The 17,512-nt window shown below is 36.0% G+C and overlaps 2 protein-coding genes across 2 annotated transcripts in view; one reads left to right on the top strand and one right to left on the bottom strand.

Annotated features, from left to right (window-relative positions):
• The window catches only part of twin (CCR4-NOT transcription complex subunit 6-like twin), a 133,853-nt gene that overhangs the window by 72,342 nt on the left and 43,999 nt on the right, over positions 1 to 17,512 (top strand). The window lies entirely within an intron of this gene.
• On the bottom strand, positions 10,300 to 11,501 carry LOC142976598 (uncharacterized). The gene is made up of 3 exons (XM_076120036.1): positions 11,162 to 11,501; positions 10,949 to 11,040; positions 10,300 to 10,872 (listed from the first exon to the last, which is right to left on the bottom strand). Exons 1-3 carry the CDS (start codon positions 11,427 to 11,429, stop codon positions 10,390 to 10,392), a joined length of 843 nt encoding a protein of 280 aa, XP_075976151.1. The 5' UTR covers positions 11,430 to 11,501; the 3' UTR covers positions 10,300 to 10,389.

Genomic DNA, 17,512 nt, shown 5'->3' with positions numbered 1-17,512 from the left:
TTACAGAATCAGTTGTCAACAATAGTTTTGAGTTTGATTGGAGATTAGATTGCTCAGTCTGCATATAAACATATTCTATACAATTCATGATAAAAATAACATTGTAATATAATGAATTTACATACGTACTTTATTATAGATTTTCAGCTGCGAACAATTTATTATTAAAATTATACGTCTCGTCTTGTTGCAATAAAATGATAAACAAGCTAAAACTAAATCCTTTAACAAAACTGAACTGTTTACATTTGTAATCCTGTTTCTAAACTAACATTTAAACTTTTTGTCACAGCATGAATATTTTACTATAAGGTTGTATTGCATAATAAGAGGCATTAAGTAATGCATGCCAGTGTGGCGCATTTGTGGGTATATGCTAATACTTCTGTAGGGCATGGGCCGGGTCGATCCGGCCAAGGATATCGCTGGAGAAGGGACGTTGAGTAACATTCCACTGGTTTTCGTGGGCTTTGAATGCGAATATTACCTGTATTAGAATTAATATAACAATTATCGGGTTTTGGAAGACTAAGTTCCATGTAGTTCGACAGATGTTATTGTTGCTAAAACTTTTAAATGTAGGTAATTCATGCTTGTAGCATGTTTTTCTCTAATCGTCTCTCGAATCTTCTTTTCATCATTTCAGCACGTTGAATATCAATGACAGCTTTAGAAATTGGTAGTGTATAAGTTGTGAATGAAAATGTTTTATTGAATGTATTTTTTATTCATTGAACAGTCAAGGTGAGAGCGATGTTAACGTCGCACTTAAACTATTATTCAAATCTTTAATACTAACACAATAAATTGCGCGTTTATCTGAAAGCAATCAACTAGTCTACTGTTTATATTTCCACGTAATATGGCTTGCATCGTAAATCTAGAAACACCGAAATACCATTACGCACTTGTAAGAAGTCCACTTTAACGTGCCCTCTCAAATGGATTTCGAATTTGATTCTTGAAGTTACACAAACTATATTATTCAGAACTAAATCGAATTATTCAAAATAAACTGATTTTATTACGAAGCAGTTCCCTCGTATAAATATCAGAGTGGGAGAGCCGAGATTTTTAATGCTCATGTATTTGTATGTCCATTTCTATCCTAAAATGGGTGCATAGCCACGCAGCATGGCGGGTAATGTATCGCGGTGCGGTCACGTTCTAAATAACCCACTTGTATTATATTTCACAGTGTTTGTGTCACGAATCGTGACAAAGCTTCTGTCTCTGTATCATCGTTCACATTGTGCAACCCGATGTGCTGAGCCGGGCCGTGTGCCTGTTCACAGGGGCACGATTACCCAACCAGTTTCAGTCGCGCTCGATTTCCTAAGCCTCTCGATGCGCCATAAGGTTTTTGCCTAGCCGCCTCGGCCTGCTGGATTTATGAAGCCGCATAGTGAAAGTGTTCGTCGCTTATGAAACATTCGAGCGCGGTGTGTCGTGCGAGGAGTCATCAACTCACGTCACGTTTTATCAAACGATTCATCCTTTGAAACGTATTCGTAGTATTTCATAGTACGCGCCAGTTGGCAGCGGTGAAATTGGTATTCGTTTGTTTGGACTTTCAAAGGGGACATCTGATGAGGCAGGCGCACCGGAGCGCATATCCTGTGACATGCCCGTCCACATAACTTAAATGCATTCACGTTATTTGCACGCTCTAACTGCGTTATCTAGAGACAAATACGCACCCATACGATTTAGGGTGCAGCTACTTTCCATAATTGGTAATAGCATTTTACTTATCGTTACTCGTCGCCGTAGCTCCATAACTAATAAATTTTCGCCTAACGTCTGGGCGAATGCTGGCATCCGCATTTGCACCGAAAGCAGATTGATTAATTTCCGTTTACTCTCCGGCTGCGAACGAATTTGCTCTCGTACTAGTTTTGACTTTATGATGAAAAATGATGTTTTTTCGCAACGAATGAATGAGTTTTGAAATTGATTAAGAGCATAACATCGATATTATACTCTAATAGTGTCCGCTACGCGAAGGTTTTTAGAAGGGCGTGACCACAATGGAAGGTCGCTATAAATTGCGCTTGACATCATGCTCATTTTGTGGATCTTCATTAGTAATGTAGTTATGTTCGCATTAGTATAAAAAGTTACACGTATTTCTAAGAAGTTAATTAGTTTCTGCCTCATGCCAGGCCCATCAATTTAACTCCGCAATAAACAATTTAAACATCTATAGTCTACATGAGAGCCCATAAAGGAACCATACTGTCAGTTTAAGAAAAGTTTAAAATAATCATTTCATATGAAGGCATTTAAAAATTAAACAAGTCCAAACATTCTAAATACGCAAACCACTATCATAACTTTTATCTGACAGATGATCGTTTAGGTATTTATTTGCGTAAAACTTATAAATGATGGCGCTTTTAAAATCGGGCATGCTGCCAGAAACGTCAAGACTCCAAATAATATAATTACTGATTCGAATTAGGATAACTCTTTTCTTCGACTTCAACAAAATGATTCTACAGAAAAATATACGCGTGGGACGCCAGATTTTGAATCGACTCTTAAAATATCCCGTCAAACTAGTTCAGTAACCTATTTAAATGAGGTAACGTTAAAAAAAAGTTCGTCTCTCTTTTGTTTTGTATTCTTGAATTTTATATGATTTCCGGCCAGAAGGTATGTTAACTTTTTATATCTACTTAAACTAAATCAGAATCGCATGTACCAAGAAATATAGGAGTTTAAAAAATCTTTTTATAGTGACAATAAAATAAATCTTAGGTTGAGCACATTTTGTATTTTTGTGTGCAGTGTTATTTGAACGAAATACCTACATAAAAATCATATGGGTATGCTTTTAAGTCATACATAAATATTCACAAAGCTTGAAGACTTAATAAAGCGGTCGAGTACCCTGTAAAAGCATATCGTATTGCTAAGTAACAAACGTAAACGTTAATACAAGTATCCGGGCAGACACAATGCAGGGTGGGACGTACAAAGTCAGGCAGTCATGCGCCGAAAATAATTAGGGCGGTGCATCGAGGCGCAGGCGCATGACGCTCCGCGCGTCGACGCGGGCGCACCTCTAACCGAACAACGCTACAACGGTCAACCAACTGTATAACAATATGTTGTTACCAGAGTGCAGTATCCGATAATAATAATTACACTATCATTAACATACCATTAATAGGCCGTTTTAAACATTAATTTGATTGTATGTTAATTCTTAACAAAATTATGTTCCGGCAAACTTGGCCGTTACTATATTTTGTAAAGATGCAAAATATTATGCTAATATTTTATACCGAAATTAGCTTATTTTAAAAACAATTTCTTTGCATGTGAGAAGTCAAAGATTTCACATTTCGTTCGATGTTGGCAATAAATAAATTGTATTATTCGAACATAATTGTTTTGCTTCCATATTTGTAAAACTAAACTTCCTGACATTATTAAAACAAATGTTATAGAAATAAACATAAAACAGAATTGTATTCTTCCAAATGTCGATGTTCTCTCATAGATAAATCGCGCCACCCACACGATATCTTTAAAACCTATGGATCTATGTATTATCTGACATTATAGCGCTCCGGAGGCGCACCTCACGGTATTTAAGGACTTGCCTGATCATCCTACGCGTCACATATCACAGATGGCATCGAGCGATTGTTGGCTTTCTAACACCTCATTATTACTTTGATCTTTGTGCTCGGCTGCTGTTTCTCTCAATTCGCTTTATCTTGTTAATTGGAGAGCAACACTGTCGCTGTCTGCTCCACTTCTGCCCATTGTTAGAGACACGACACTTTCTAAACTAATCTCTACTTCATATCTAGTTTTAATGACGTAGGGACCGAGCTTTAAAGCCTCTAACGCTTAAGCCGTGTCATATTGTATGAATGCTCTAAGTACTTTCTGATTGGCAGACTCATATTTACATTTAAGTTTATCTCCCGACTCGCCAACGACTACTGTGCAAATCCGAGTTTCATCTTGTCTCATACTTTATATCAATTTTAAATAAGTAACGATGCTAAGATTTTATCTCAAGAACTTTGTGTGCGCTCGTTTGCAGATGTGCAGTTGATGTACGCAAATGTCATACAACACATAAATAATAATTACATTTTGCTGCATCAGTTGCGTGCGCAGCAACATTGTGGACTTTCGACTTTGTAACAATGAATTCTTCATTATTGACCTTAATTTAAGGTCTGATTAAATTACCGAGTTTTGTGATGCGTTTGTTATCTAGCCATGTCTGGGTGAGTGGGTGTGCACGAAATAACTCTAGCATAATTACGATCTCGACTTAGCTCTAATTCGTGAGTCACGGCCGAGTGAAATGGCACGCGGGCCATGATCGCGCCGCCAGTTCATTCAATTACGCTGCGTGATGTGAATTGAAAATTATTATACTGAGAGTCAAATTTGTCGTCGGCTCCTAACTGATCCACGAGCTTTCACCTTCTATCAAAATATTGACAGTCTACGCCATAACAATGTTTCGAACACGATCGAGATAGTCACGACTTATGTCAATTCTCCCATCATCACATCATCAAGTTATGTTGTGGAGTGGGATAGAGAAATTTATGAAGCTAGTTGATGGCGTGTAAGTGTATTGGTGGTTCTAATCTTGTGATCTCGATTGATTCATGAATAGACTAATCGAGACGACTCGATAAAGCCGAGTTCTATTTGCATAGAACAAAATACACATCAGAACTCAGAAGGCTTAACAGAATTAACTAAGTGGTTCTACAGACAATCTGTCGAGTGCCAATAGGCTGCGTTGCACTAAACATATGGTGTACCGATAAATACACAATCATTATATTGTCACAGACTGCCGACGGGTGTGGGTTGACTGGTAACGGTGCGCCGTCGAAACTGGGACACATCGACGTACGTAATCCTATTATGAGCTCGTTAACGTAATCCCACTTGGACCTCAATTCAGCGCCGGATAAACCGAGTTTCTAACAATCTTTCTAATTTTAATATGGTACAGCAGAGCAAACTTTAGTTCACATAGACCCTATTAGTCACCTAATCGATATCGTTCTCTGAATCATCAAGTATGACTTATTGATTCGTGTACAATAAAGACATGCAATAAATGCGTCGTCAAGACTGCCCATCTAGTAGCTTATGACCAATAAGACAATAGTTATGGCCTGCTGTCTAACATTATATAAACAGTTCGTGCATTGTTTTGCTGAGTCATAAATTATGATAGATGACCGACTATGCTCCGCCCAGTCCGCCCTTGATTCCGCGTCGTAAAATAATAACGACAAATTATACCATTATTAAACTTGACGTCTAGCACTAATGTTGGCATATTATCAGAACATGACATAATGGCGAAATGGCGTTGATTTATTCGATCGCGAGTGCCTAGCTTATCCAGTTTAACACTTCCATCAATCACATTTACATTTGAAGACAGTACAAAAGTGGATGAATTTGAGTTATCTTTGTGATCCTAGACTTTTAAAGCAGTTTTCTTGTATTGAAACATTGTTACGTACTGAATTTTGGAAATCTCTTCGTAGAATAGATTTTTTTTATAACGCATAAACAAATTGCTTGTGAGTAGAATACGTGTCCCGAAGTCCCAATTCCTTGAGCCCATTGTTGTCGGTGTGATGCTATGATACGTGGGCGATGTCACGATAAGCTACATTTGTTAGATCTCAAGACTATTTTCATTACTCGTTCACTTCGTGACCTTTACGAGCAAGGGTCATTTGTGCGTGTAATGAAGATCGTGCACGTCGCCTGTTCGTATTCGAGACTGGGCGTGTCCTGACGGTAACTGGATTGTTGTAGATTTTTTGACGAGATTGGACTCCCTGCGGAAATATTACGCGCGACCTGACCGTTTTGACATTTTAAGAAAGGAATTTTCTGTTAAGGTACTCATTATTGTTTACGTGTAATTGGTCTTATTTCGCTAAAGTAATGACCTATTACGGTCAGATATTATTTGTAGTTATCAGAATAATGATAGTAAATTGGCTTGTCTAATAAAAAGGAGAGCTTATTAGCGGACGTTGTTATTGTTATTAAGTCATTATAAAATGTAATCTACAGAAGCCAAAAACTATTAATCATTTGCTGTAGGTATCTTTATTCATGGAATTAATTTGAATCTCGTAATTGATTCACAAATCGTAGGTTGAGTTTCTGTTTAAAGTCATGAACCAAAAATAAATTTAACCTCGTTTCTCGCACAGGCTCACGACAACTCTCCATATGTTATGCTTATGGGTATGGCACATGTGAAGGGCATCCTCTCTCATCTCAGAATATATTATTGTTTATACATGTACAATATGCACTTATAAATATAGCCTTTGACAAGTTGTAGAAACCATATGATGCTGTATTTAAATACGTATCGAAATCAATACAAAACCTTGACATTTAGGTGCCCTTTACAAAATATTAACGAGAGCAAATTCTTTCATATAAAAATCGGTTATAACGTCACATTTATATGCTGGATTTCCAAGTACATCTCAGTTACTGGAGCGTTTCCTTTTATCCTAACACTGCCTTTTCATCGAGTTCAATAAGAGAAAATGTCGCTCTGCATATAGACGACATATTTTACTAGAAGAACACATCATTTTCTGATATAAAGTCAGATTTCGGTTATGCTCTAAATCCGATGTAAGTACCTTAAATACTAGAAACCGTAATGGTATATTTAAATTGGAGTCAGACGGATAGAACTTATTAAATACACCTGGATACTAGGGGCTAAATATGGTCATAATACATTCTAAATATGTAATTTATCAAGAGGGAAAGTAAAGCCGGGTGTTTGATGGTTGGTCAACATTACGAGCAATCATTCGAATTATTGTTCCTACCAAAATAAACAACGCGCCTGTCTAGGTGGATGTAGAGGCATGTCCCATCCAGAAACATAAGATCTGTGGGAAACCGCGTTTCAAAGTCCTATTGAAATTGTTTAATGACCCGCGTAACTTGAATGCGGGACTAAGTAATGAAGGGGGAGGTGAAACGCTCCCAACTAGCTCGCTACAGGACTTTCGATTCGATGTTCTACTTCCGTAACTACCAACAAAAGCGTCACAGAAGCGGTAAATATACGGGTATTTATTATCATATTCTGAATCTTTGTTCTTTCGACTTTTGCTCGGAATATTCAATGGTTTTTTAATTTACCCGTACTGCCTAATAGCGGCGGTGGTCGCTATGCCATTATCATTTCCTTTGGTGGCGTAGGTCGAGTAGAGCACGGCACAGACATTTGTACTACTAATTGTTCGTTATTCCGTCCATAGTTCAGTCGGTAGATGAACGTAGTCAATTCAGGAAGAGCCAACTTGTATGATGAAATGATCGCTCTCTACAATGGTGTCTACCGCGTATCGTAATTTTTATACGGTTTGCAATCATTGCTCACATGGATTTCGTGATACAAGGAAAACTATGTGAAACGACTATGTTTTGTGCAATTTATTTTTCTCACTACAATTTTACATTATGCCTCATTAAATAGATTGCTATGTTTATTTAAGAGATTGTTTTGGCGTCTGTGGGAATTTAAAACCTATAAACATAAAATGAGTAAGTTCTGTAAAACTTTTTTCAAATTTACTTCACTGGGTCGTTGAAAGTTGATCAATTTTATATTATGAAAGGAATGTTTATAATAAAAATAAATAATAAATTTAACCCATTAATGTCCCACTGCTGGGCAAGGGTCTCCTCCCGTAATGAGGGAGGGATTAGGCCTTGAGTCCACCACGCTGGCCTAGTGCGGGTTGGGGACTTTGCATGCCCTCAATAAATGTATTAAACAAATTTTAGGCATGCAAGGTTTTCTCACGATGTTTTCCTTCACCGTTGGAGCATGTGATAATTATTTCTAATACACACATAACTTCGAAAAGTCATTGGTGTGTTGCCTCGGGTTCGAACCTGCGACCACTTGCGTGGGAGGTGTCGACTTATGCCACTTGGCTATCACTGCTCATGAATGTTTGGAATGTTTATAATCTGTTTAATTCATATTTCGATTATCTGACTTCTAAGTGCTACTGGTGAAACAAGTCTGATATGAATTAATTCAATATTTAAGTGCTGCACCTTACTTTCCTTCCATATAAAGAAACACCATTAAAGCTATAAATATAAATTTTAATATTGATAAAAAAAAACTTAATTTTGAATCCCAATGGTATAATCATTATTTCGTACAAGAAATGTGTTTAAATTACTCGTTCATTCTCGTCCTACCTACTGTAATTTTAATATTGAGCGCCCTGGGGACATTTTACGAATTAGACTTTTTGCGCCTAAGACTTTATATTATCTTTAGTTCGGTGTACACTTTGATTAATTTTTATGGTTTTCTTAAGCCTGATAGTTTGCATCAGGCTTAAGAAAACCGGTAGTTAAGAAGTCAAAGAAAAAAATAAACCCGACTGTATATGTATATACTGACTGTAGTCGCTTCATGGCAATCATGCCAATAATCGCATAAAACATCACCTCAGTGGAACAAATTATTAAATTACCGACTAACCTTTTATTGTCCATTTAATTCATGATGACACAAACTGAACGTTTGCTCAAAGAATTACCGCCGTAAATGCGCTAATTTCAACTCTAGCCATATCGTTACACGGTTCAATATAACACAATGATATGATATGCGTAATATGTACTTAATCAAATTACATAGTCACCGGTAATCGCTTTAAACATGTTTCCATCTCATCGATATCGTATCTAGGTATTGAAATTATAGCGTAGCGAGATAACAATAGGTGTACATACAATATTGTGTTGTACAGACCTACATACCTACAGCGTTCGAATACCTGCTGTATTTTTTGTAATCTTCACGTAAATTTTACTTATTCGTCGTTGAATCTATTGTACGTAAAGCCAATATCGAGAAGCTCAGCTCCCCTTACTATTATTACCAACAAACACTCGTAGAGGGGTGCAAGAACAAGGAAGTACTGATGTCGGGTAAACTGTCTCGTGACTAGGAAATAGCAAAATGTTTTGAATAAGTTTATCCTGGTCTTTTTAAGTATGTGGTCCACGATTACGTACGCACCTCCTGCCCAACATAGCTTGCGGCTCTCAAACGTTTGTAAAATAACTTGAGTAAAATTACAACTTATTATATTATTATATGAAGACCTTTAAAACACAAGGCTTGTAAAACCATAAAGTGTTTTGCTGGCACAAAATCGTATAATATAATATGTAAATACACCTACAGAATCTTTAAACAACGTACTCGGAAGCGAAGTCCCATTTTATTTCGAGGTCTTACTTCGACAGATTTATAGAGCGAGCGTATGGATATTCTTTATTTTCAAAACAAGTATCTTAACGCTGGCAAATGGTTGACTTTGTCGAGATTCAGCTTTAAAATACGTTTCCAAAAGTTAATTTTCAAAGCTTAGGGTCGTATGTCCGGTAAATAACAAAGCCTCGCCCCTATCACATCAAGGGCTAATAACGGTATTCGGCAAACTGTGGGTGCTTTATACGTTTATAACACTTCCGCCAAACCCTTCAGGGAACCCCTTCTATGCATTACACAGACGAGACGGTTATTTATTCAACCGTACATTTAGTATAAATCTCGGAGCGATTTATAGAAGGTAACTATTGAATTGTCACGTAACCCGCCACGCACAGAAGCTTGACTTTTGTTACTATATCGTATTACAAAGCTATTATAAGATAAGGATACGTTTACCATTACTTATATTATTATTCTAACAGTTCCATGAAATACCTGCACGTATATTATAATTTGTATTGCGTATCATTTGTGATTTATACTGCTATTGATGATTGCAAGATAATCTGTCATTAATATACCTATTATTTATTCATGGGACCATCCGTTACATTGAATATTAAATTACTTGAATATGATACATCTATTGTGCATATATTGCTTACCTAACCTATATAATTATCTTTGCTCATAAATATTAATTAACTGTTTCTGATCTGAAATCCCAATATACATATATTTAGGTGATCAAGGTCTCTGTTTATAATTAAATGATTTTTGTACGTAATCGGACAAGCCGATTTTCAAATAATATTTCATCGTAGATGTCATAACATGGGCTTCTATTTACTAACTAGTACGATACAAATGTCTACTGTTCTGATATGCATCAAATAATTTTGCATCAATTATGTTTAATTTATTAATTAAAAACCCACCTCGTTTGACATTAAGATTAAATACTAACCACTATTAGTACTGGAATAAAAAAGCCGTTAATCAGTTAAAAAAATAATGTACTTTATTTCAGTTCTTTTGATACAACCTATTACTGACTAGGAATTATAAAACTTCTTTATCAACAACTAATCACTGTCCGATTCGTTTTGTATTTTTATAAGAGTTCTATCTTCATCATATATTTCCTTGCTCAGTGGATCTGGTGCAACGTCGATTATCGTGAACTTTTCATAGGAATTGTTCTCGAAATAGTTCTGATCTGCTTTAAATATAATATCACATATGGCTTGTTGTACGGCGTTCTTTGTCGTGTCGGTGTATCTCTTCATTTTGTTTCCTATGAATGATGTGAAAGATTTTATTTCTTCGTCTATTTCCGATAGCGTTTGACTTGGACCAGGCCGCGGTTCCAATGGAGGCGTTGAAGGTATTTCACGCTTTGGGGCGGTCATCCTTTTTTTCGTCACCGCACAAGTTTCTTTTGTAACCGATTTAGAAGATTTAACTCTCTTTGGTGATTGAACAGGTGCGTCCAAGTGGTGACTGAGTAATGTTAATTTAATATTAGCAGCATTACTGTCTTCTTCTTCGTCCATGTCATCTGAGTCCTAAAATAAAAATAAAATATTATGAACAATTCAAGCAATATTCCATAATTAGGTTACATAAACATGTTTGTCTTACGTTTAATTGACGTTTTCTTTCTGATGCCTTGTCTAGTAAAAATGCCATTTCCTTAAACGCGAACCATGTGCTTTTGTATGCTTGTGAAGGATCTGAAAGGAAAAGAAAAGGAAATAAATAATATTTATTGATTTAGTAAATGATATTGCAAAAAAAAATATTGTAATTATATTGTAATGTGAACAATATAAGTATAAAATATTATCTACTTGCCTGATAGATTCTTGATACTATGCATGATTTTTGCCTTTTCTCTCCTAAACGATGACATCAATATAATCATTTTGTGCTTGCACTGATCCGCGGTAAGGCTTACTGCATCTCCTATTTCTTGCCAAGCTACCGGTTTCATAGTATTTTTGTAGAAAAACGGATCCTTTTGATCCCACAATATAGGTCTTGCCCTGTATTCTCGTATCAATTGTATGCATTTCTCTTCAGTCCACTCGTCTGTTGAAGCTGTAGCCATATTTCCAAACATGTAACACCACACGCGTCGTTTCAAGTTCGAGCGAACGCTACACTGGTTCAAAATGGCGACCAAACACGCGGCCGAGCTAGCGCTGCGCCGCGTCGCTTTGGAACGTTGCAGTAACAGTGATCGAGTGAACACATGGTATCTCTTTCGCACGAATTATAGACTCACAGCTGAAGGACGATGATAGTCTACTAGTATTATCTTATTTTTTTATATATAACAACTGATTATTCAAGTAACGAATAAAGAAATTATATTATAGCAAATCTCACCTAATTTTGAAATAGCTTCGTAAGACAGAGCGTGTAACATTACGTACGAACGTAACACACGTACCGTATTCATCAATAGGTGCGAGTGAATCGGACATATTGAGTGTCGTTGCGTTGATGATTATTATTTTATTGAATCGGTCAACGTACTGTTACTGTAGCGAATGTTTATCGGTGTGCGTGCGAATGTACATGTGTTTAATTTGACGAGGCCTGTGTTGTCGCTCAGTGAACAGCGAAACAGTTCGCTATTTGCGTGACGCGCATTATTGACACATGACGGATGCTTGTTTACGTAACATACCTGCTATAACTAACTCCTCTTCTTGGATAGGCACTAGACCACTGAATAATTATTGTCATTTGCAGGACATGTTCAATGTTAACCAGCTTAATCTGAACCCAGTCAATTGCAATCTTCGTATCTGGAAGCATTATAACGAGACTAAGTTGGTTAAAACCGCTTTTAATATAAATTATAAAATCCAGGTCCCATAAGGAAGTCATAGCTTAAGAGCGGTGCATGTTCAGTGCTGTTCTAATTCAGCGATGTTTATTTGCGTAGGCGGGCAGTGTAGTTCGTGCGAGGTCAGCGCTTTACAGCTCATAAAAATGTCACTTTCAATGTTCGGCCTAGGTCATATCTTGATGCGGTTTTCGAGGAAACCAGATGTTGAGCATAATAGAAAGCTGACTAACATTGGTTTGGTACCATCCTTAATATTTGTGTGCATATTAACTTGAGCATTGTTGAGACTAAAATAGGTGTATTTATTATGAGAGTTGATAGTTGTTCTAGATCCCGAAATTATCACAATGTTCTCAACAGTCCAAATATCTTTACCATCAGTCATTTACCTAGATGTCAGTCTGTCAAGTACTTGGCATAATATACTAGATAGTATTTAAGATAGACAGGAATATGCGAGTTTCCTCTTATACAGTGCAACCGCTGGCCTGTCATTTGTACCGCGATGCATACGATTCATGTTATCGGTAAAGTTCAGCTCGCTGTGTGAATGCTAAGAGGGCAGATTAGTCATGCGATGCACTCCTATGTTGTCGTTCACACGCGTCGAACGCAGATGTACGAATGATAACCACTAGTGTATGTACAGACAGCTTGTTAACATTATATGACATATATTCAATCTATTCTATTGTTGGCGGTAGTTGTGGTTAAGATTTGTATGTTACTAATTCGCAAAACCCTCCGGGAGTATTCAAATCAGTGGATCATGTATTCGAAATGCAATTTATAATCTAGCAGTTGCTAAAGATGCACCGCTTAATATTAGTTATTATAAAACAGTTATTTTAAGATTCGAAATGTCAAAGCCAAACCTTGATTGACTCTACCAAAGGTTGACTTCCCCCATAAAACGTAAACATTAATGCCGACAACTTCCAAACGTCATCAACTAATGAAATAACCAGTGCGTTCTTGTTTAATATATAGCTTCCACTTGGACATCAATTAAAATAAAAAAATGTCAAGCCTCCATTCCGAGATAAGTGAAACATTATAATACCGTTAATACAATTCCATTTGGCGCTATGCACGCATTCAACATTTTCTCAACTAAGATAATGTCGCCCTGTTCAATTAGTACGATTAACCTGTCACAGTAATGTTTTACTTCTATCAATTACTCATGCAAATGGTTCCGTTTCATGAATATTCATACAACTAGCTATGGCGTTATTTTTTTAAATTACCACGGTCACTCGAACAATTTTCTACAGTTTGTACTTAGCAATTAACTTGTTTTATTTGTTGACTCTGTGCAATTGTGAAACGTGGAACAGTTAGTGCATATAGAACGTAACTAAGATACTTATATCGCGAGTATTTCTGTAATTTTCTTTAAATAAATCTTACATTCCATCGTGGATTAAATATAGGCGAAAAATAAACCTTGTAAATAAGTAATGTTTTGATAAAAGATAACAAGTAATTTACTATATAATTATTGTGTGAACATCCATGTCCTCATTCTTAGAAGTATCGTCATTATAAATTCACTACCTTGTAGGTCTGTCCTATAAATTATTGTGCGTACTTTATTACAAATACGTTATGTGCATTTATAATTCTGTATCTACAAGTATAAGACATTAACATGGATGTTGAACGAAGAATAGGTTCCTATTTAATAATTAAATAACATGGTTCATATGAAATATATGTTATAACTGCTCTAAAGCTTTGTAGCAAACGTGGAAATATGCATTTTAAAATCAGTTAAATCTGCGCATTACTTTTTTATTTGACGATTTGATCATTGATCTATGCTTTGATCTGATGTCTGTCCTTAAAGAAAATACTGGCTATACAAATTAAATGTATAACTTCAGTGATCCATATACTTCGGCCAAATTTTCATAATGCCATAGGTATAGATGCATACTGTCTTGTCTCAAATTAATTTGTTATGAGCATCACTTTGAGTAACCTCGATTAAACTCAAAATTGATTTTCAAAAACTCTCTACAAATTGCCAAAGCTCGTATATGTTAAAGCATTGTCAGTGAATCCGGTTTTATTGAAATATCTGCGTGTGTGAAGTGATGAAAGTTAATGGCCGCCATTATTCTTGTCTGTGGTCGTTGTGACGTTGATTTAAGCAAAAGTCTTCCGGACGCGAACGTCGTACATGTTGAGTTGTTGGTCAAGTTATTATTATGCGCTTGCGACCCACCTGCTACTATGAATTATATTGTTAGCACCTTGTCTACCGATTATAACGTTAAATGTTAATACATTGAAATAAACAGATCCAGTTCTAACGGTCCTGTCTTAATTTTGCATATATAATTCGATTAGAATGTCGAAGCTACATATTTTGCTAATTGTTTAAATTATAGTGGCTTTTAAGAATGAGAAATATATTTAAAACATCCATTTATATACACATGTTACATACATAAATCTCTCTCTTTCATGCTATGAATCCCATATGATAGTGCGGTCAGTTCTATACATAAATGCATTTTATTTTTTAACGTGCATTATATGAATAAACACGAATATATTGTTGTAATATATTACTATAGTAGTGGTCACCTCGTTGTAGCTTGACTTACTGACCAAGCGCCTGAGTTTTATAACACGTATAAATCATTCTAGCGCGTTGACGACTCATCCATTATAAGTGCATATAAGTTACTTAAAATAAAAAATAATAATAGAATATTATCCACGCTTGTTTTCTTTTAGTTCAAATATAAATTATTTTTTTAAATGTATTGATAAAGGACGAACTAAATGAATCGTTTTCGTTCATATGTTGCAGGAGTAAATGCAATCTGGAAATAAAATTTTCGTTATTAACATTTGATAAGTTCAAAGAAATGACTACAACTTAGTGACCTACAAACCTAAATATTTATGAATTAGCATATCATTAATAATTAATATTTTTATTCTATCGTTCATTGCATTTCTACGATTTTATTTAATGTACATATATTTATTGAATTAATATGAGTAAATATACGGTAACAGTAAGCTATTGTCATAAACTTTCCTGATTTTAATATTACAGTTCATTACTAAGATTCCCACGCTAGTTTTGTTTATTCAACAAAACTTCTACTGTATCAATCATCTCATGTAATTCTTATCTATCGATCGTTTTCTGTTTGTGTCCATTCACAGGTCCAAGCCGATTACACCCATTTAACATTTTTATTACATAATCCCTTTTTACCTTTGTTGCAGGTAAGCGATGCGAGCTTTTGTCGATTTCGGTAAGCCCGTATTTATACAAAGCTATCATTTTCTACAAAGAGTGGCGCCACATTATACATGATTATAGCTCGTTCTTTTTTTGGGATGCCATTATACCGGACTTGGACATTCGGGGAAGATTTATATTTAAAAATTACGTGTTTATATACTTGTGAGACTGCACCTTTACGATTCTTAGAATTTCGAACAGGTTTTTAGATTTCATGAAAACATTCTAGTACAAATATGCGTAATACAGTAGTATTTTTAGTATGTTTAAAGTCGTATTTCTCGTTAATTTTTATGTGCTCATATAGAAGTACGTGCATCATGCCTGGCGTGTTTCTCATTCAACTTCTGTCAGTCAGCAACATTTTCTTTATTACTTAATTCGATACAATATGGTGTTGATAAATTCCCAAGGAATTATTTCCCAACGTTTGCGGTTTAGAGCACGCTTTCTAAGTGTTGGCGCCAAACAGTCGATTATTTACTATTAACTTTCCAACAAATTGTGCCGTTTGTTCGTTTCAACTGAGTCTTGAATCGATTTTCCAACTTGCGTTGAGGTTTTCCTAGATAACTTAATTTTGCCTTTGTAGGTACTTTGCATTTCTGTTTTTAGATCGTTGTTGATATGAGGTCCGCGTTTTCCTGTGTTATTTTTACTAACATGATATTTATCTGTTCTCGCGAATTTTCTGTTTGTGTGCCAAGCGAAAAGCTGTTTTATATTTTTAAGCTATTTAACTGCTAACGTACAGTGTTTATCTGACTAAAAGTACATACAAAAACAAGTACCCGGTGATTATGCCATTTTATTGGTAATGTTCTGCTTTAAGGAAACGTTTTTGTGTAAAAATTGGTATTTGTTTGCAAAAGTATTACAGGAAACCAAACACAAAGACTGTGACCCTATGTTTAAGTAGTCATCGTGATACGTGACCGCAATAAGGAAGGTGTTACGACTTCCTAAAATGGTAGCAATCTGCACTTAAGTAAACTGTTCAAATGAAGCGTTCATATTTAATGCGATTCCTTTTGCCCACAACCTTGGAGACATTCAATATCTACGTACAAATTATTTTGTTAAAAACTAACTATTCGGTGTACATTACCGTCGAGACCAGATTTTTTTACTATCAGTCATCGTCGCTCATTAGAACGCTTCGTCTCGAGATAAAAATCTTTCAAAGTATTGAATATATCCTTATCGAGATGTACAGCGATCGCACGCACGAATGGTTTCAATCCTTTCGATCCTTCACGCGGAATCCGCTTTTTATCTATTCTTTGATCACGCGCTATTCAAAGGCATACTTCCATTTGCTTTATTTAACGTCTCTGTTTAATATAACGTCCCTACTGCGATAACTCAATTTTGTCAGTTGTGCGTTGTTGTTGGATATCTCTTTTGTAAGCGTCCTTGACGCGCCCGTTCGTACGCAGCTCGTGTTGTGAAAGGGGTCAGGGGAAGAAAAAACTTCACTCGAAAAAGTGGGCTTTCTCTTGTAGCACCGTGGGAGGTGAAAGTCGGCCGACTTGTCCTTGAAGTCCCTTATGTAAGTAACAAACTTGCTGCGACAAAGAGTCTTTACGGTGTTTTTTCCCACAGTGTTAATCGAATGAATAGATCTTTTTTAGATGTTTTAAAGCGTCAATTAAGCTTCATAATAGAAAGCCTCCACTGAATACTAAGTAAGATTAGTTGCTTTAAGCGTATGGCTTGCACCAAGGCCTCGCCATACACCTTCATGGTCGACGGATCCAAAAACGGTCAGAAAGAATAATTACCATCACTATTATGTTAATCAATTCTTTTTACGACGCCGACGCTGCATGGGGCCGGAACGTTCGAAGCTGCACTCGAAATTTGAGAGAACGGCGTCTGATAGTAATTTCCCAACTGGTTTAAATTTAAATGACCCAATAAATTCATTATACGCAGCTGTCACCTGTGGTCTACAACGTTATCTAATTAAGAAAGTACAGTAAAATGGTTGGTTCCGGTGTTAGGTGACATAATAATAGCGCCGCACTTAATATAGACAGGACTTGGCGTAATTTATTAGCCTGTCGAT

This window comes from Anticarsia gemmatalis, chromosome 11 (assembly GCF_050436995.1).
Source record: "Anticarsia gemmatalis isolate Benzon Research Colony breed Stoneville strain chromosome 11, ilAntGemm2 primary, whole genome shotgun sequence".
NCBI lineage: Eukaryota > Metazoa > Arthropoda > Insecta > Lepidoptera > Erebidae > Anticarsia > Anticarsia gemmatalis.
Note: the sequence above shows the minus strand (reverse complement) of the source record. Positions and strands in the feature narration are given on the sequence as shown.